The 20,000-nt window shown below is 44.6% G+C and overlaps 1 protein-coding gene across 1 annotated transcript in view; it reads right to left on the reverse strand.

Moving 5' to 3' along the window:
• The window catches only part of zdhhc20a (zinc finger DHHC-type palmitoyltransferase 20a), a 31,584-nt gene extending 25,135 nt beyond the window's left edge, over positions 1 to 6,449 (reverse strand). Inside the window, exons 1-3 of the mRNA XM_042091034.1 lie at positions 6,317 to 6,449; positions 1,703 to 1,729; positions 500 to 594 (exon numbers count right to left, since the gene is read on the reverse strand). Coding sequence (XP_041946968.1) covers positions 500 to 594; positions 1,703 to 1,729; positions 6,317 to 6,434 — 240 coding nt within the window. The 5' untranslated portion in view covers positions 6,435 to 6,449. The remainder of the gene's footprint in view (positions 1 to 499; positions 595 to 1,702; positions 1,730 to 6,316) is intronic.
• Between the last annotated feature and the right edge of the window lie 13,551 nt (positions 6,450 to 20,000).

Below are 20,000 nucleotides of genomic sequence, written 5' to 3' on the forward strand. Positions count from 1 at the left end.
ACATACAGACTCACACACACATACAGACTCACACACACACACAGACTCACACACACACAGACTCACACACATACAGACTCTCACACACATACAGACTCACACACACACCCACCCACACCCACACACACACACACATACAGACTCTCACACACATACAGACTCACACACACACACACATACGGACAGACAGACAGACAGACACAGACAGATAGACAGGCAGACAAACAGTTAGATTGACAGACTGACAGACAGACAGACACAGACAGATAGACAGGCAGACAGACAGACATTCAGATCAACAGACAGACAGACAGACATACAGATAGATCGACAGACAGACAGTTAGATTGACAGACAGACAGACAGACAGATAGACAGGCAGACAGACAGACAGGCACAGACAGACAGACATCAGATCGACCGACAGACAGACAGACAGATCAACAGACAGACAGTCAGATCGACAGACGAGCATTGTGGTGCTGAAGAGTGTGCGTACCTCTTTGGATGGGTTGGTTGGCCTGGAGACGATGGTTTTCCAGTAGGACCACATGAACATGATGAAGGACAGATGAAACACCACCAGGTAGATGACTACAAGAGAAACACACACACACACACACACACACATCACCTGCTGTACCAGACAGAGAGGCAGACAGAGAGATAGAGAGAGAATAAGAGACAGAGAGAGGGAGAGAGAGAGAGATGGAGAGAAGGGGGAGAGAGATGGAGAGAGATGGAGAGAAGGGGGAGAGAGAGAGATGGAGAGAGATGGAGAGAAGGGGGGAGAGAGAGATGGAGAGAAGGGGGGAGAGAGAGATGGAGAGAAGGGGGGAGAGAGAGAGATGAGAGAGAGATGGAGAGAAGGGGGGAGAGAGAGATGAGAGGGAGAGAGAGAGAATAAGAGACAGAGAGAGGGAGAGAAGGGGAGAGAGAGAGAGAGGGATAGGAAATAAAAAGAAAATGTGTACTTTCTGCACAAGTACACACAAAGGTTAGAGACACTAGCACTAATGTGTACGTATCCAAGAAGCGCTAATGTGTTCATATATGACTAGCGCTAACGTGTACGTATCCAGCACTAATGTGTACATATATTACTAGCACTAATGTGTACATATATGACTAGCGCTAATGTGTACATATATTACTAGCGCTAATGTGTACGTATCCAGCACTAATGTGTACATATATTACTAGCACTAATGTGTACATATATTACTAGCGCTAATGTGTACGTATCCAACACTAATGTGTACATATATTACTAGCGCTAATGTGTACATATATTACTAGCGCTAATGTGTACATATATTACTGCTAATGTGTACATATATTACTAGCGCTAATGTGTACGTATCCAACACTAATGTGTACATATATTACTAGCACTAATGTGACTAGCGCTAATGTGTACATATATTACTAGCGCTAATGTGTAAATATATTACTAGCGCTAATGTGTACATATATTACTAGCGCTAATGTGTAAATATATTATAGCGCTAATGTGTAAATATATTATAGCGCTAATGTGTACATATTCAAAGGAAGCACTAATGTGTAAAAACCCAGAACATTAAAAGGAATACCAGATTGAGATTTTTTAATGTGTTAACAACTGCGGACTTGTACAGAACGATCTGACTTGTACAGAACGCTACATCGGTTTCAGAGGGTGCAGTCCTTTCTTTCTCACCTTGTTCTTCTGGGTTGGGGATTGTATCTGTGAGGACAGCGAAGGAGAAGAAGAACAAGAAAAGGATGACCATTAACACTGCATTTACACTGGACCATTAACACTGCATTTACACTGGACCATTAACAACTGCATTTAGACTGGACCATTAACACTGCATTTACACTGGGCCATTAACAACTGCATTTACACTGGACCATTAACACTGCATGAACACTGGACCATTAACACTGCATTTACACTGGACCATTAACACTGCATTTACACTGGACCATTAACAACTGCATTTACACTGGGCCGTAAACAACTGCATTTACACTGGGCCATTAACACTGCATTTACACTAGACCATTAACACTGGACCATTAACACTGAATTTACACTGCATTTACACTGGACCATTAACACTGCATTTACACTGGGCCGTAAACAACTGCATTTACACTGGGCCATTAACACTGCATTTACACTGGACCATTAACACTGGACCATTAACACTGAATTTACACTGCATTTACACTGGACCATTAACACTGCATTTACACTGGGCCATTAACACTGCATTTACACTGGACTATTAACACTGTAACTGATGTAGGGGACTTTTTTCTCAGTTCAGCTCTTGGGTTTGGAGGGCTTTAGAATGAAGGGTGTCTTGTGGGCTGGATTTAAGGTGATTATCTTTAGCACTCAGCATGTACTGTAGAGATTCTATTCTCTCTCTCTCTCTCATTCTCTCTCTCTCTCTCTCTCACACACTCACAGACACACACAGAGTTTTTCTGTCCCCCAGCTCTGTTCCTTGTGATACCAGGTTATGACATCACCACATGCACACACTACTCTTTAACAATACATGAGCATGCATCATGAACACACACACACGCACACACTCACGCACACGCGGACCTCTACATGCATGCTTTCTTACATACGCATATTTCAACTCCAGCCACACACTTACTGTACACAATCACAAATTCTCTCTCACACACTCACGCACACACTCACGCACACTCGTACACACACACACACTCACACACACACACACACACACACACACACCTCTGTGGCTGCCGCTGGTGCTGCAGGCTGGCAGTGCCATGTGGGAGAGCCCATCTTAGGCAGCTTTGTTCGACCCGGGGAACCCCCTCACCCCCCCTCCCCCACCCATCTAATCAGATTCAATGATCTATGCTAGGCTGGAGCTAAAAGTGGTATCGCCAGACTCAGAGAACAGCTGGATGAACTGGAGAAAGGTACAAATCAATTCTATAACTCAAGGGGAGGTGGAAATGAGTAATTCCCCAAATGGTGGAATATCCCTTTAATTGTCTCTAGACTACTCTAGTGAGTAGTGGGACTTCAGGTTCTGTGTACTCCCAGACAGGGCTGTTCTAATGGACTTTGAGTTCTGTGTACTCCCAGACAGGGCTGTTCTAATGGACTTGGGGTCCTGTGTATTCCCAGACAGGGCTGTTCTCATGGACTTTGGGTTCTGTGCAACCCCACACCAGGGGCCCTGCTGCAGTATTTCAAGGCTTCAACACCTGCACTACTACACACACGCACGCACACACACACACACACACACCTGCCCTGCTACACACACGCACGCACACACACACACCTGCCCTGCTAAACACATGTACGCACACACACCTGCCCTGCTACATACATGTACACACACACACCTGCCCTGCTACACACATGTACGCACACACACCTGCCCTGCTACATACATGTACACACACACACCTGCCCTGCTACACACACACCTGCCCTGCTACACACACGCACGCACACACACACACACACACACACACACACACCTGCCCTGATACACACAGTATCCACAAACACACACCTGCCCTGCTACACACATGTACGCACACGCACACACAAATATCAGCCCTGATACACACACGCACACACACACAAACATCAGCCCTGATACACACACGCACGCACACACAAACATCAGCCCTGATACACACACACACGCACACACAAACATCAGCCCTGATACACACACACACACGCACACACAAACATCAGCCCTGATACACACACACACGCACACCTGCCCTGATACACACATGTACGCACACACACAAACATCCGCCCTGACACACACATGCACGCACACACAAACATCAGCCCTGATACACACACACACGCACACCTGCCCTGATACACACATGTACGCACACACACAAACATCCGCCCTGACACACACACGCACGCACACACACACACCTGCCCTGATACACACACGCAAGCACACACACACACCTGCCCTGATACAGCATCCCTGGACTGCTTTATGAGATCTCTGGCTTTGCTACAAATTTCCCGATTGGAACTAGAGCGTCCCCTGGGCTGTTGTATTGGACCTCAGGGCCTGCTGTTGCAGTAGTATGCTCAGACTGGGCTGTGGGCTGTTGTATTGGACCTCAGGGCCTGCTGTTGCAGTAGTATGCTCAGACTGGGCGGTTGTATTGGACCTCAGGGCCTGCTGTTGCAGTAGTATGCTCAGACTGGGCTGTGGGCTGTTGTATTGGACCTCAGGGCCTGCTGTTGCAGTAGTATGCTCAGACTGGGCTGTTGTATTGGACCTCAGGGCCTGCTGTTGCAGTAGTATGCTCAGACTGGGCTGTGGGCTGTTGTATTGGACCTCAGGGCCTGCTGTTGCAGTAGTATGCTCAGACTGGGCGGTTGTATTGGACCTCAGGGCCTGCTGTTGCAGTAGTATGCTCAGACTGGGCTGTGGGCTGTTGTATTGGACCTCAGGGCCTGCTGTTGCAGTAGTATGCTCAGACTGGGCTGTGGGCTGTTGTATTGGACCTCAGGGCCTGCTGTTGCAGTAGTATGCTCAGACTGGGCTGTGGGCTGTTGTATTTGACCTCAGCGCCTGCTGTTGCAGTAGTATGCTCAGACTGGGCTGTGGGCTGTTGTATTGGACCTCAGGGCCTGCTGTTGCAGTAGTATGCTCAGACTGGGCTGTGGGCTGTTGTATTTGACCTCAGCGCCTGCTGTTGCAGTAGTATGCTCAGACTGGGCTGTGGGCTGTTGTATTGGACCTCAGGGCCTGCTGTTGCAGTAGTATGCTCAGACTGGGCTGTTGAGGGCCTGTTGCTGCAGTATGCGCAGACAGATGCTGGGCTGTTGTATTGGATCTCAGGGCCTGTTGCTGCAGTATGCGCAGACAGACTGGCCTTGCTGCAGCGGAACAGACGCTGTGGGAGATTAACTGCCCCGGGGCTGCTGAGTAAACAGGGCAGGCGACTTAACGCCCACTAACACTGACCACTAACACTGACCACTAACACTGACCACCAACACTGACCACTAACACTGACCACTAACACTGACCTCAGGTCACAGACCCGTTCTTACAGCACTCACAGCGACACTCACAGTGACACAGAGTGGCACTTGGAGGCACTTGGGAGGGCCTTGAGAGGTGGCTAGCAAAGGCAAGAGTGGTCAGGAAGCATCAGGGTCCACTACAGCTTTGGCCCACTTCCTATCTGAAGTAGATCTGTTTGTCAGATGATCTGACAGACACCATCACAACAACTGTTTTAAATGTGGAGATAGACGATGATAGAGAGGTTGTGAGTACATGCCTCTTTGGCTATGAGCAGAGAATATGGATGGTGTAAGAACGCCACAGATGGATTTGATTGTGCAGGCTCCTCATATGAATTGCGACCTGACTGACAGAAAAATGGCTGAAGCATTTCCTGGACGCAAAGTTCAATTTGAATTGACATTCAGTGACCAGGAAACAAGACCGCTGTAAACGTGATGAAATTTGCCTCAAGGACGTGACGGTGTTGGGAAACTACTGTAGCTGGCGCGTGTTGTTCCTGTTCGCAATCGATCATATGGATAGTTGAGTAACTCTCTCGCATACTCTTCCTGACATTGGCAGTAGCCTATTTGGGTGTGGGTGAAGCCGTCAGTAGGTTATGTCTAAAGTTACTCCAACATACGGTAACTTGTTGGGCTGGTTTGGTGTGACCCGTTAGTTCTGACTTGCTGATAACCGCATATGTAGCAGCACTCGTACAGTACAGTAGCCAAGCGAAAAATGATGTAGGTTAATTTAACAAAGAAAAAAACATGGTCGGGTGGTTATTATGTTTGCTAATCTGCCACAAGTGAATGAATCAGTGTTGACCGATTCCCAGTGCATGTTTTGACAACGCCATAACAAACTTCACCGGCTGCCATGACTGGGAGGTCGACATTCATTCATTCCTCCCATGATGTGCCGACATTCCATCCCTGAAGTTCGGCTACTTCTCCGGCCACCGCCAGAAAAACAATGTAGCAGCCCAAGTTCCAGACAGCGCTTTCCGTGTAACAATATTACATATGCTCACGAATACCACGAATACATAATGTATGATTACATGACCACATTACATTCTGAAAACTAGTAAATGAGACGGTCTGTGGCAGAGGCTTTTCGGCAAATAATCGTACCAGTCAGTTACAGTCACCTCATTCACTTTCCGCTGTCCATTCAAACTAACGGATAACTTTTTAGCAACACACACAACCCCCAAATCTAGTTGGCATTAATGACACACATGAACTTACATATGCAGAGTTCCATGACATAAGCATAATACGACCAGCAGACGACCAGGTTTATGAAAATAACAGGTATCCAGGATAAACCCCGTTGACAGCATCTTAGTACGTGCGAGGGCGCCATCTTTAATCCGCCTGCAGAAAAGAAGGTCTGTGTGACGTCAGGTCCTCTGCTAAGTTGGAGGGGGTTGCACAAAGAGGGGTTTGACCATGGGATGAAATCACCGCACATCTGTAGCCTACTGTACGGCCGTTTCATCGATGCCGAAACGGCCCACACAGATTCGGATGTTTTATTTGCAGTAGCCTCATGTTTTATGGTGGCTCTGTTCGTGTCTTTTCGGGAATGATAGGTGTTCTGAGATCAGCCGTTTTCAGTGATGATGTTTTTGCATCAGGGCTGATCGAATTAGAAGTAGCAGCAGTTTTATTGTTGGTTTATATTTTCTCAAAATATCAAACAAACAGACGTCAAGTGGCTTATGGATGTGACCTTCTTCAAAAAGACCAGATCAGTAACATAGCCCTACTAGACCACATCACTAACATATCCCTTTAAAAAATATCTATAGTCCATTCTACCCAATCTATAGTCCATTCTAACCAATCAACGTGTGCCAGACAGTGGCTCAGTTGAAGTTGAGTTATGCTGTTTACTTTGTGTCTGTCTGGCACCATGGGGCAGAGAGTCAGGCTCCCACATCAGGCGGATCAGTGAGCACCAGAGTGCGTGTGATGCTGCCAGAACAGAAGTCTGCGGTGAGTGTCTGACCATCAATCTGCTACGCCCCCACCCCGTACGAGTCTTCGAGGGAGAGGGATTAATTCTCCGAGAGACCGGCTGTGTACCCTCCTGTCTGTCAAGTTCAAGTGGTTGCAAAGAACAATGCTAAATATATAGCCTACCGCTTTTAGAGAACAATGCTAAATATATAGCCTACCGCTTTTAGAGAACAATGCTAAATACTGCTTTTAGAGTGGTACACTGTAGAGAACAATGCTACATATATACTGCTTTTAGAGAACAGTGGTAAACATATATACTGCTTTTAGAGAACAGTGGTAAACATATATAGGGCCTACTGCTTTTAGAGAACAGTGGTAAACATATACTGCTTTTAGAGAACAGTGATAAACATATATAGGGCCTACTGCTTTTAGAGAACAGTGGTAAACATATACTGCTTTTAGAGAACAGTGATAAACATATATAGGGCCTACTGCTTTTAGAGAACAGTGGTAAACATATACTGCTTTTAGAGAACAGTGGTAAACATATCTACTGCTTTTAGAGTGGTGTACTGTCATAAAAACAGGATTTAGTTTAACAGTAACTGGCTCATGGGTTTTAGATTTTTACTGTAAATGTATTTGCGTGTTCATCGGTGGAACCCTTAAGGGCAAACCGAACTCTGCTCAACAACTCCGTCTTTTGCGTGTGATAACGAGCGCGTTTCATTTTCATTTGGGAGTCTTGGGACCAAAACGACAGCAATCGGTGCAGTTTTGAGAAAAGACATTTACAACTGAATAACATATAGCATAGCCTTTACAGTATCAAACTTTTAAAGAACCAAGGACCACTTAACCAATAAAAAAGAAACTCACGGGCCACCTAGCTAAAAAAAAGATTAGAAATCAACAGCATATTACCAGTGGTTTTCAACCTTTTTTCAGTGATGTACCACCTGTGAAATATTTTTCAGCCAAGTACCCCCTAACCAGCGCAAAGCATTTTTAGTTGAGAAAAAAAGACTTAAAACAGAGCACTGTGCCATCAGTGTCTAATTTATTAAACTTTGGAACCAATAAACACATACACATACAACTTATATTTTCCTGAAATATTTATTAAATAATTGTTTTTTTTAAGTATTTTTGCATGGATTCTGCTTTTTAAATAGATGTATATTTTAACCCTTAGTTTTTTTAGGGCATTTTCACTACCTTTATTCATAAGGATTTATTCTGGTCATTGTTAGTGCCACACACACATATTATATATTGTTTTTTTCCGGCAGAGTCTAGGCTATACAGATCTGCCATCATTTCATGTATTAGTACTAGCATTTTATTTAGATTTTTAAAGAATTAAAATATAAAAAGCGTATTATAAAAAATCTTATATTTTGACATGTATCTCACCACAGCAAGCTCATAGCTCTACATGCATTTCATGTGTGTGTAGGGCAGACTGTCCTGAATCTGGCAATCATTGCCACGGTGGAGGGATTCTCTGGGGCTGAGCAATTTACAGACATATGTGGTGTGTGCCTTACAGAAATAAATGCCATTTTTTTTATTTAGTGATTAAAAATGACATTTCTGCGCTCCATATCTGGAACACGAACTGATCTGACCTGACTTGACCCGAGTTTACGTGTGTGTGCCTGTCTGCACTCATGATTCTCTACAACTTTTTACAGCGTTGCCATGAACAAAGTAAAGGCAAAAAAGGTGTTTCTTTGTCGAACAAATTGGGATGCAATGTGAGCCTTGAATTGAATGCCATGCAGGAATTTGCTAGGATCTCAAAACCGGATTATGAACATTCTTTGCCATAGAGAAACTAAACACACAATAGCGTTGGATTATAAACATGCTTTGCCACAAAAACAGACAAAAACGTGAGGTAAGTCTAGCTAAATGAAGTTATTACTTTGCTGTCACTTCGTCTGTTTTATAACCCAGAAGGATGTCCTTGGTATCAAATGATAGCTCTGTGTCTCCTCTTTCATCTGATATGCTTGCCATATCTATGCGTTCACGGGTTCGCGACTAATTCAAACGAGAGTAGGGTGCGCAGGTGAACGCAGAGAATGTAAATATGATGCAATTTGATTTAATTTCATGTTTTTTTTTTTCATCTTCATACTTTAACGTACAGACAAGTGCGTGGTCTCGTTGGAAAGCCCCACTTCTGCTCTGTCACACAATAAAGGCTTATCGCTGCTATGAACAGTTGCGGAGCAATGTAACAGAGAAGAAAGGGTGTGTTTTTTGACGCACTTTGCGTAATCGGCTTCTAAGGGTAAACGTACCCCCTGGAGTGCCTTCACGTACCCCCAGGGGTACGCGTACCCCCATTTGAGAACCACTGGCCTACACAATAGGCCGGTAACACTTTACGGTAAGGGTACATGAACTATCATGAATTCATGCATGAATTAATTCACGAGTTATGCATTACTTCATTCCTTTATATCTTATGAATAATAAGGAATTTACTTGAGTTCATAGTCTATCATTAATGACCTCATGCATGAACAACATATGAAACATCATTATGATTTATGATTTATTAAGCATGATCATCATGATTACATGAATGTAAGGTTAATAGCTCATGAGTTCATCATGTCTGTGGCCCCTCAACTAAAGTGTTAACAATGGCATGTGTTTAGAGAACTGCACAAGTTGTGTTCAAATCAGAATTTGAGTAGTGATGACCACATTTTTGGCAGAAAAAAGAAATCATCATGATCATTCTGTGTTGTTCAGGCAGCATCACACCCTGCCTGGTGGCCATATGATTTGTGGTTTGAGTGGCGCTCTCCTGCCAGTCTACTGTCGTCGCCAGGGCGACCTTTAATTCTCCCGCTTTGATCCTCTTTCATCTCTCTCTTTCTCTCTCTCTGAGGTTCTCTCTCCCACCAACCCCCTCACACACACACATATATATAAATCCACACTCTTTCTCTCTCTCTCTCTCTCTCTCTCTCTCTCTCTCTGAGGTTCTCTCTCCCACCAACCCCCTCACACACACACATATATATAAATCCACACTCTTTCTCTCTCTCTTTCACACACACACACACACACACACACAAATTCACGCACAAATACACACACAAATACACACACACACACAGAACACAAATACACATACACTCTCTCTCTCTCTCTCTCTCTCTCTCTCTCTCTCTCTCACACACACACACACACACAAATACCCCCCCCCCCCCACACACACACACACACACACACATTCTCCCTCAGTTAGTCACCCCCTACATACAGTAACTGTGTTTATTTCCTCCTTATCACCAGAGTGTCCAGCAGATGGCGCTCACACTGCGCTGGCTGCTCAGTGGTCAGTGCCCAGCACAGCTCCTGCCTGTGGGCGGGAGAGAGGGACGCTATGGAGTACGAGAGGATTAGAGGGTGTGAACTGGGCCAAGGATGACCACAACACACTAAGTCTTTCTGTCTGTCTGTCTGTAGGTCTGTCAGTAGATCTGTCTGTATGTCTGTCTGTCTGTCTGTAGGTCTGTCTGTCTGTCTGTCTGTCTGTCTGTAGGTCTGTAGGTCTGTCTGTCTGTCAGTCTGTCATGCCACACACATGCTCCTCTCCCTGCCTGTCCTACTATAAGGTGGAGCACCACTAACTACACCATTGGCTTACCACTAATCAATACTCTTTACAAATTTACCTTCTAAACAGATACACATGATTTACCTTGTGCTTTTATGTACATACTATATGCACTAATGTTTATGCAGAAATCTATGAACTGAACTGCATCACTCTATCTTGACTGGGAGTAAAAACAGGATTAACGTGACACATTAAAACATGACAGTCAGCTCTCCTGGCTGTGTGGGAACAGGCGGGGGGGTTGTTCTTGAGCTCTGTGAGCTACTGTTCTCTCTGGGCCCTTAACGTGCTGTTCCACTAGGGGCCACTAGGGGGTGCTGTTCTCTCTGGGCCCTTAAGCTGTTGGTCCACTAGGCGGCACTGTTCTCTCTGGGCCCTTAAAGGAAAATTCTGGCACTTTTTAACCTCAAAATCGTTCTCCTTAGGGTCACCCCGTGTTGGAGGAAGCAAAAAACCCGACAAAAATTGACTCGACCAAACCGGAGATCTGCACTGGCTGCCAGTGCTTGGAAATGAGCTATAACGCTAATGTTGGGGGCATGCTATTTACTAATTAGCTATAACGCTTGGGGACATGCTATTTAATGAGCTATAATGCTAATCTTGGGGGCATGCTATTTAATTAGCTATAACGCTAACCTTGGGGGCATGCTATTTACATGTAACCGCATTTGGGGCCTCTAAACACACTCAGAAAACCATTCCAAGACATATGGAACACAAGCTGGTTCCTTACGAGACACCAGCATGCTCGTTTAACTCAAATAGTGTGGAGAAACATTATAAACGTTGTGTTTTTGCGTGGGTCACTCACCTCAGGCTACCCTGTTGACATATTCAGCCCAGAACTAATGACGTTCTGCAGTCGTAATGGAACCAACTTTTATCTCGTAAATTACCCCACTAACTAGATGTACCGCAGAGCGATAGAAAATATGACCGCCGCCCAGTCCAGCACATTTTTTCCACAAAAAGAAATCACGCTGAAAGGCCTATATGATTCTAACTGTCTCACTAAATTGCATTATCCACTCTCATTTCTCACTGGTATCTGCTAGACAACAAGTACCAAAACATGATTAGTTCATAGATTTCACATGTAAAATTAATTTTATACAACCCCACCTCCATCTTGCCTGTTCATAATTCTGAGAAATTCTTGATTGTTTGTGTTATGTTTATGTTATGTGTGTGTGTGTGTGTGTGTGTGTGTGTGTGTGTGTGTGTGTGTGTGTGTGCGTACTTGTGTGTGTGCCTGCGTATGTGCCTGTGCATGCAAGCGTACATATGTCTACTGTGTGAGTATGTGTCATACGTATGATTACTGTGAATGTATGTGTGTGTGTGTGTGTATCTGTTTGTGCACATGTGTGCACATGAAATGGGTTAACATGACCCCTGGAGGCAAACATACGGAAAAAATGGTCATCCTAGGCCCTACAGTTCTCAAGATATTCACAGAGAACTGTGTCTGCCCTACCCTCCTTTTGGGGGGTCCAGTCCAGCGGCGGGGCTACAGATCAAAAACGAAAAATGACGGTTCCATGCTATCCATGTGGGGGTACATGCCCACCAAGTTTTGTGTACCCCGGTCTTTCAGTGTCCCGGGAATCCTTGTTGGTGTACGTCACTAAATTTACACATTATTTTATTGTAAGGCCCCCCATGAAAGAAAGTACACAAAACTTGGCATGCATTCGGAGGGTGTCATAATGATCCTAAACTTTTAATTTCGTGCAGTTTTGACCTTGTCAGCCAGAGATATTGTGATGAAAACACCTTTTTGCTTTTTAATTTTTAACTAGGTGGCGCTATACATGAAATAAGTGGTAATGGGATGGGTTGACATGCCCCCTTAAGACCAACATACATAAAAAAGGTGGACCTCCTAGGCCCTACGGTTCTCAAGATATTTACAGAAAACTGTCTCCGGCCACCTACAGGCCAGTTGGTGTATAGTAACATAAATTAATTTATTTTGTGACCCCCATGAACGGAATTCCACAAAACTTGGCGTGCATACAGAGGGTGTCATAATGATCCTACACTTCCCATTTCGTGCAGTTTTGACTATGTTAGGTCACAGATACCTTCAATTACAACACCTCATTTTTACTTTTTTGTGTTTAACTAGGTGGCGCTATACATGAAATGAGTGGTTATGGAATGGGTTAACATGGCCCCTTGAGATCAACATACAAAAAAAATGGTCCTCCTAAACCCTACGGTTTTCGAGATATTCACAGAAAACTGTGTCTGCCCTACCCTCCTTTCGGGGGGTCCAGTCCAGCGGGGGGGCTACAGATCAAAACGAAAAACAATGGTTCCATGCTATCCATGTAGGGTTACATGCCCACCAAGTTTCGTGTACCCCGGTCTTTCAGTGTCCCGGGAATCATTGACGGAAATTTGGGCATGCGAAAAAGAAAAAAAAAGAAAAAAAAAAATCTGACTAAACCTATATGACCGCCGCTTCGCTGCGCGGCGGTCATAATAATGCCCTGAATGGTACGAAACTTCTACAGTAGTACAACTATGACCTCTAGTCCAATAACGAGGCATTAGAAAGTTTGTAAGTGCACCAGGAGCTTTAAGGAGTTTGTTTAAATAATTGCCTGATTATCTGCTACTATACCGCTGCGTCGACGTTTCTTCCGTGATTTGGGAAAAGCCCGTAAAAGTCCTGGCAGGAAGCGATTACATCAACCTTTTTTGGTAGGTTTTTAATATTTCTTTTCCGAAGTGTTTACAACTTAGTGTTAACTAATAATTGTTGCAAACTGGACTACGAACAAAATATTAGTGCATTCCTTGATCTACATCCTTATGCATGCTTCCTGCCAGGACTTTGGTGAATCGTAACCAAATCGAATTGTGAGGGCAGTGCCAATGCACACCCCTATTGTGTTATATTGTGTTGTGTTGTGTTGTGTGTGAGTTGTGTTGTGTTGTGTTGTGTTGAGTGTGTTTTGTTGTGCTGAGTGTGTGTAGTGCTGTGCTGGGTGTGTGTTGTGTTGGGTTGAGTGTGTGTTGTGTTGTGCTGGGTGTGTGTTGTGTTTTATTGTGGTGAGTGTGTGTACTGTAGTGCTATGCTGGGTGTGTGTTGTGTTGTGCTGTGTTGTGTTGTGTTGTGTTGTGTTGTGTTGAGTGTGTGTAGTGCTGTGCTGGTTGTGTGTAGTGTTGTGTTGTGTGTGTGTTGTGTTGTGTTGAGTGTGTGTAGTGCTGTGCTGGTTGTGTGTAGTGTTGTGTTGTGTTGTGTGTGTGTTGTGTTGAGTGTGTGTAGTGATGTGCTGGGTGTGTGTAGTGTTGTGTTGTGTTGTGTGTGTGTTGTGTTGTGTTGAGTGTGTGTAGTGCTGTGCTGGGTGTGTGTTGTGTTGTGTAGTGCTGTGCTGGGTGTGTGTTGTGTTGTGTAGTGCTGTTCTGGGTGTGTGTAGTGTAGTGTAGTGTAGTGTTGTGTGTAGTGTAGTGTAGTGTTGTGTGTGTGTAGTGTAGTGTTGTGTTGTGTGTGTGTGTAGTGTAGTGCTGTGCTGGGTGTGTGTAGTGTAGTGTTGTGTTGTGTGTGTGTGGTGTAGTGTAGTGTTGTGTGTGTGTGTTGAGTGCTGCTGGAGAGGACCGAGAGAGCAGGAACAACAAAAGGTTGGTCTGTTCCTGCCGGTCCCCCTCTCACATGAATTCTGGGAGATCTTGAGATCTTGTGCCGCCTGAGGACCCAAAGGACAGAAGAGAAGAGAGTTCAAATGAGAAGCAGATTAAGATCTCTCTCTCTCTCTCTCTCTCTCTCTCTATCTCTCTCTCTCTCTCTCTCTATCTCTCTCTCTATCTCTCTCTCTCTCTCTCTCTATCTCTCTCTCTCTATCTCTCTCTCTCTCTCTATCTCTCTCTCTTGCGCTCTCTCTCTCTCTCTCTCTCTCTCTCTCTCTCTCGTGCTCTCGCGCTCTCTTTCTTTTTCTTACTCTATCAATCTTTCTCTCTCTCTATACTCCCAAAGTTCCAGTCCTGATTTATTCTAACCATGTCACATCAACACCAACACACTTATGGGAGACAATCCAGGAGTGATTTAATGTTTCCTGATTGAAGCATAAGTCATTATGCCTACAATAAATAATAATTCAGTTAAATCTGATGTGCCATTACAGTAATACAGGTGCAATACATCCTTACTGTGAATATATCTAAGACGGCGTTGTGTGCGTTGCTTGGATTAGATTGTAAACAGTGTGGAACACCTGAGTGTGACCAGGTGAAGTCTATATGAATAATACCGTCTATGCACTCAGGTGTTTAGGAGAATACATGTGCAGGGTCTGCAGAGAGAGAGAGAGAGAGAGAGAGAGAGAGAGAGAGGGAGAGAGAGAGAGAGAGAGAGAGAGAGAGAGAGAGAGAGAGAGCTCTGGTGACGGGCACCTGAGCTTAGTCCCGTGTGTTCACGTTGAGCTATTTTAATCCCGTGTGTTCACGTTGAGCTATTTTAATCCCGTGTGTTCACGTTGAGCTATTCTAGAATCACTTCCGTCTGCAGAGAACAGTGATCCTCTGGGGATGTGCTGAAGTGTTTGATTACAGGGAGATTACACAAACTACCTTAAATAGCCACTTCAGGAATGACAAGATGTGGAGCAGGAAAAACACATAAACTATCACATTGTAATACATTGTTAAAGTGTGCTTTACATACATAATCAGATATCCATACGCTATCCATGGCACATATATTACTGAAGAACAGGCCCAGGGGTAGACTAAAAGTTTTTTTTAAATTTGTTTAATGTATATCTAAATTGTGGTTACACACAGAAGAAATCACAAGTATAAAGTCTCATGGTCAATCAGGAGCTTGGACACGTGTTTGTTTTCCGACTGTGACTCCAACCGCCACCAACACCATATGAATCCAACACTGTCACTGTGACTCCACCAACACCATATGAATCCAACACTGTCACTGTGACTCCACCAGCACCAACACCATATGAATCCAACACTGTCACTGTGACTCCACCAACACCAACACCATATGAATCCAACACCATATGAATCCAACACTCTAATATCACTGTGACTCCACCAACACCATATGAATCCAACACTGTCACTGTGACTCCACCAACACCATATGAATCCAACACTGTCACTGTGACTCCACCAACACCATATGAATCCAACACTGTCATATTACTGTGACTCCACCAACACCATATAAATCCAACACTGTAATATTACTGTGACTCCACCAATACTATATGAATCCAACACTCTAATATCACTGTGACTCCACCAACACCAACACCATATGAATCCAACATCAACACCATATAAATCCAACACTGTCACTGTGACTCCACCAACACCAACACCATATGAATCCAACACCAACACCATATGAATCCAACACTGTCACTGTGACTCCACCAACACCATATGAATCCAACACTGTCATATTACTGTGACTCCACCAACACCATATGAATCCAACACTGTCACTGTGACTCCACCAACACTAACACCATATGAATCCAACACTGTAATATTACTGAGCCTGCCTGAACAGGACGTGTGTGTGTGTGTGTGTGTGTGTGTGTGTGTGTGTGTGTGCACATGTGTGGGCATTAGGAGTCCTGAGGTTTGTGTGTGTGTGTGTGTGTGTGTGTGTGTGTGTGTATGTGTGTATGTTGGCATTAGGAGTCCTGAGGTTTTTGTGTGTGTGTGTGTATATGTGTGTGTCTGTGTGTGTGTGTATGAGTGTGTGTGTGTGTGTGTGTGTGTATGTGTGTGTGTGTGTGTGTGTGTGTGCACATGTGGACTCTAATATCACCTGTCTCCTGTTCCAGAGTAGTACCTCTCATGGAGAACATGTCTCCTGTTCCAAAGGATTACCTCTAATGGAGAACTTGTCTCCTGTTCAAAAGGAGTACTTCTCATGGAGAACCTGTCTCCTGTTCCAAAGTAGTACCTTCATGTAGAACATGTCTTGTGTTCCACAGTCCATAGCAAACTGCTCCTGGAGGGCGTGTCTCCTGTCATTAGTGGTGGGGACGTGTCTGCATCACCGCATGTAATTACCCTGGTAGCTCCTCCCACGCTGCATCACCGCATGTAATTACCCTGGTGGCTCCTCCCACGCTGCTTTGCTCTATGGGAGACAGAGGGGGCGCTGACCCGGAATTACCTCCTTCTCCTGCGGCATCACACGTTATTCTGCCTAGAACATAGAACACACGTTCTGCATAGAACATAGAACACACATTCTGCATAGAACATAGAACACACATTCTGCATAGAACTACATGATATTACACTTTTATACTGTAACTGCCAGATTGAACCAATACGATGCCAGAGTGAGCTGCTGAGTGACTGTAGTCCTGTAGTGTTACATTACGCAACGCTGATTACGCAACGCTAAGTGACTGTAGTCCTGTAGTGTTACATTACGCAACACTGTGAGTGACTGTAGTGTTACATTACGCAACACAGATTACGCAACACTGTGAGTGACTGTAGTCCTGTAGTGTTACATTACGCAACACTGATTACGCAATACTGTGAGTGACTGTAGTGTTACATTACGCAACACTGATTACGCAACACTGTGAGTGACTGTAGTGTTACATTACACAACACTGATTACGCAACACTGTGGGTGACTGTAGTCATGTAGTGTTACATTACGCAACACTGTGAGTGACTGTAGTGTTACATTAAGCAACACTGTGAGTGACTGTAGTCCTGTAGTGTTACATTACGCAACACTGATTACGCAATACTGTGAGTGACTGTAGTGTTACATTATGCAACACTGATTACGCAACACTGTGGGTGACTGTAGTCATGTAGTGTTACATTACGCAACACTGTGAGTGACTGTAGTGTTACATTAAGCAACACTGTGAGTGACTGTAGTCCTGTAGTGTTACATTACGCAACACTGTGAGTGACTGTAGTGTTACATTACGCAACATTGTGAGTGACTGTAGTGTTACATTACGCAACACTGATTACACAACACTGTGAGTGACTGTAGTGTTACATTACGCAACATTGTGAGTGACTGTAGTGTTACATTACGCAACACTGATTACGCAACACTGTGGGTGACTGTAGTCATGTAGTGTTACATTACGCAACACTGTGAGTGACTGTAGTGTTACATTACACAACACTGTGAGTGACTGTAGTCCTGTAGTGTTACATTACTTAACACTGATTACGCAATACTGTTAGTGACTGTAGTCCTGTAGTGTTACATTACGCAACACTGATTACACAACACTGTGAGTGACTGTAGTCCTGTAGTGTTACATTACGCAACACTGATTACACAACACTGTGAGTGACTGTAGTCCTGTAGTGTTACATTACGCAACACTGTGAGTGATTGTAGTCCTGTAGTGTTACATTACGCAACACTGTGAGTGACTGTAGTGTTACATTATGCAACACTGATTACGCAATACTGTGAGTGACTGTAGTGTTACATTACGCAACACTGTGAGTGACTGTAGTCCTGTAGTGTTACATTACGCAACACTGTGAGTGACTGTAGTGTTACATTACGTAACACTGTGAGTGACTGTAGTGTTACATTACGTAACACTGTGAGTGACTGTACTGTAGTCCTGTAGTGTTACATTACGCAACACTGTGAGTGACTGTAGTCCTGTAGTGTCACATTGTAGTGTTACATTACGCAACACTGATTACGCAACACTGTGAGTGACTGTAGTGTTACATTACGCAACACTGTCACACCTCCACATGTTATGCTGTCATCCTGACATTCCTTCATGACATCATAGTTACGACTAGTGCATATCTGTGGCAGATAAGGGCCTCATCCTCAGATGCAGATGTACAGTTGAGTATAATTACCTAGGATGCACCACTGTGGCCTCATCCTCTGCAGATGGACAGTTGAGTATAATTACCCAGAATGCACCACTGTGGCCTCATCCTCTGTAGATGGACAGTTGAGTATAATTACCCAGAGCGCACCACTGTGTTGTCTGTGCTCCCCCATTGTCTCTGCGCCATGTTGCTGTTTCCTGCCCTACATGACACAGATAGCATGTATTTTTATAGTATAATGCGGCGCTAACGAGCATATTTATAGCATAATGCGGATAATGCGGCGCTAACGAGCGTTAGCATCTTCCACTCCATTTCCCCAGCTGAAGCAGACGGACAGACGCGGGGTTGCCCTGGGTAACTCCGCTAGGCCCCTCCCTCTGCCACAGGAACACATGGGAAGGCCCGCGCCGCACGGCATGATGGGAAGGGGGAGCCAGGAGTCTGCCGCGAGTCTGGCTCATCTGGCCTACATCCACCCACTGACCTGGATGTGCGTGTGTGCGTGCGTGCGTGCGTATGTGAGTCAGACAAAGATCCCCCCCTTGGGGTGAGCATATGCGTGTGTGTGAGTGTGTGTGTGAGTGTACATATGTGTCAGCGTTCACACCTGAGTGTGCATGTTTGTCCATGTGTGTGTCCGTGTGTGTGTGTGTGCGTGTGTGTGTGTACGTTTATATGTGTGTGTACATGCATACAGTAAATTAGTAGCATGTGTGTACATTCTCATTTGTGTGTGTGTGTGTGTGTGTGTGTGTGTGTGTGTGTATATATGTGTGTGTGTGTGTGTGTGTATATATGTGTGTATGTGTGTGTGTGTGTGTGTGTGTGGGGGGGGGGGGGGGGGTCAAAAGGAAAGCGAACTCCTCACTGAAAACAAGTGAAGAGCAACTGTAGTTAGTGTCTTGTCATAATTTCATTTGGGCTAATAGGATTTGGGAACAGAGTAAGTCTGTGTTGGGATTAGGCCCAGAGTGCTGCGGCACAGATGCCTTCTCATATGAAATACACTTGGACAGCTGGACAACCTTGTGTGTGTGTGTGTGTGTTTGTGTGTGTGTGTGGGTCTGTGTGTCTGTTTATCAGGCCTTCTGACCTGAGTCATGTCCACAGCTACTACAGAGGTTCAGCAGTGCACAGCAGGGTGTAGGCATTACAGGTACTGAGGTATATGCATTTGAGTTTATACATTTATACTGTACATACATGTGTGTGTGTGTGTGTGTGTGTGTGTGTGTGTGTGTGTTTATGCATTTATACTGTACATACGTGTGTGTGTGTGTGTGTTTGTGTGTGTGTGTGTGTTTATGCTTTTATACTGTATACATATGTGTGTGTGTTTATGCATTTATACTGTACGTGTGTGTGTGTGTGTGTTTGTGTGTGTGTCCTCCTCTGCCGGGTCCTAAAGAAAGTGGCACTTGAGGCCTGAATGCAGACATTGTTTAGTGTTAATGAGGTGGA

This window comes from Alosa sapidissima, chromosome 5 (assembly GCF_018492685.1).
Source record: "Alosa sapidissima isolate fAloSap1 chromosome 5, fAloSap1.pri, whole genome shotgun sequence".
NCBI lineage: Eukaryota > Metazoa > Chordata > Actinopteri > Clupeiformes > Clupeidae > Alosa > Alosa sapidissima.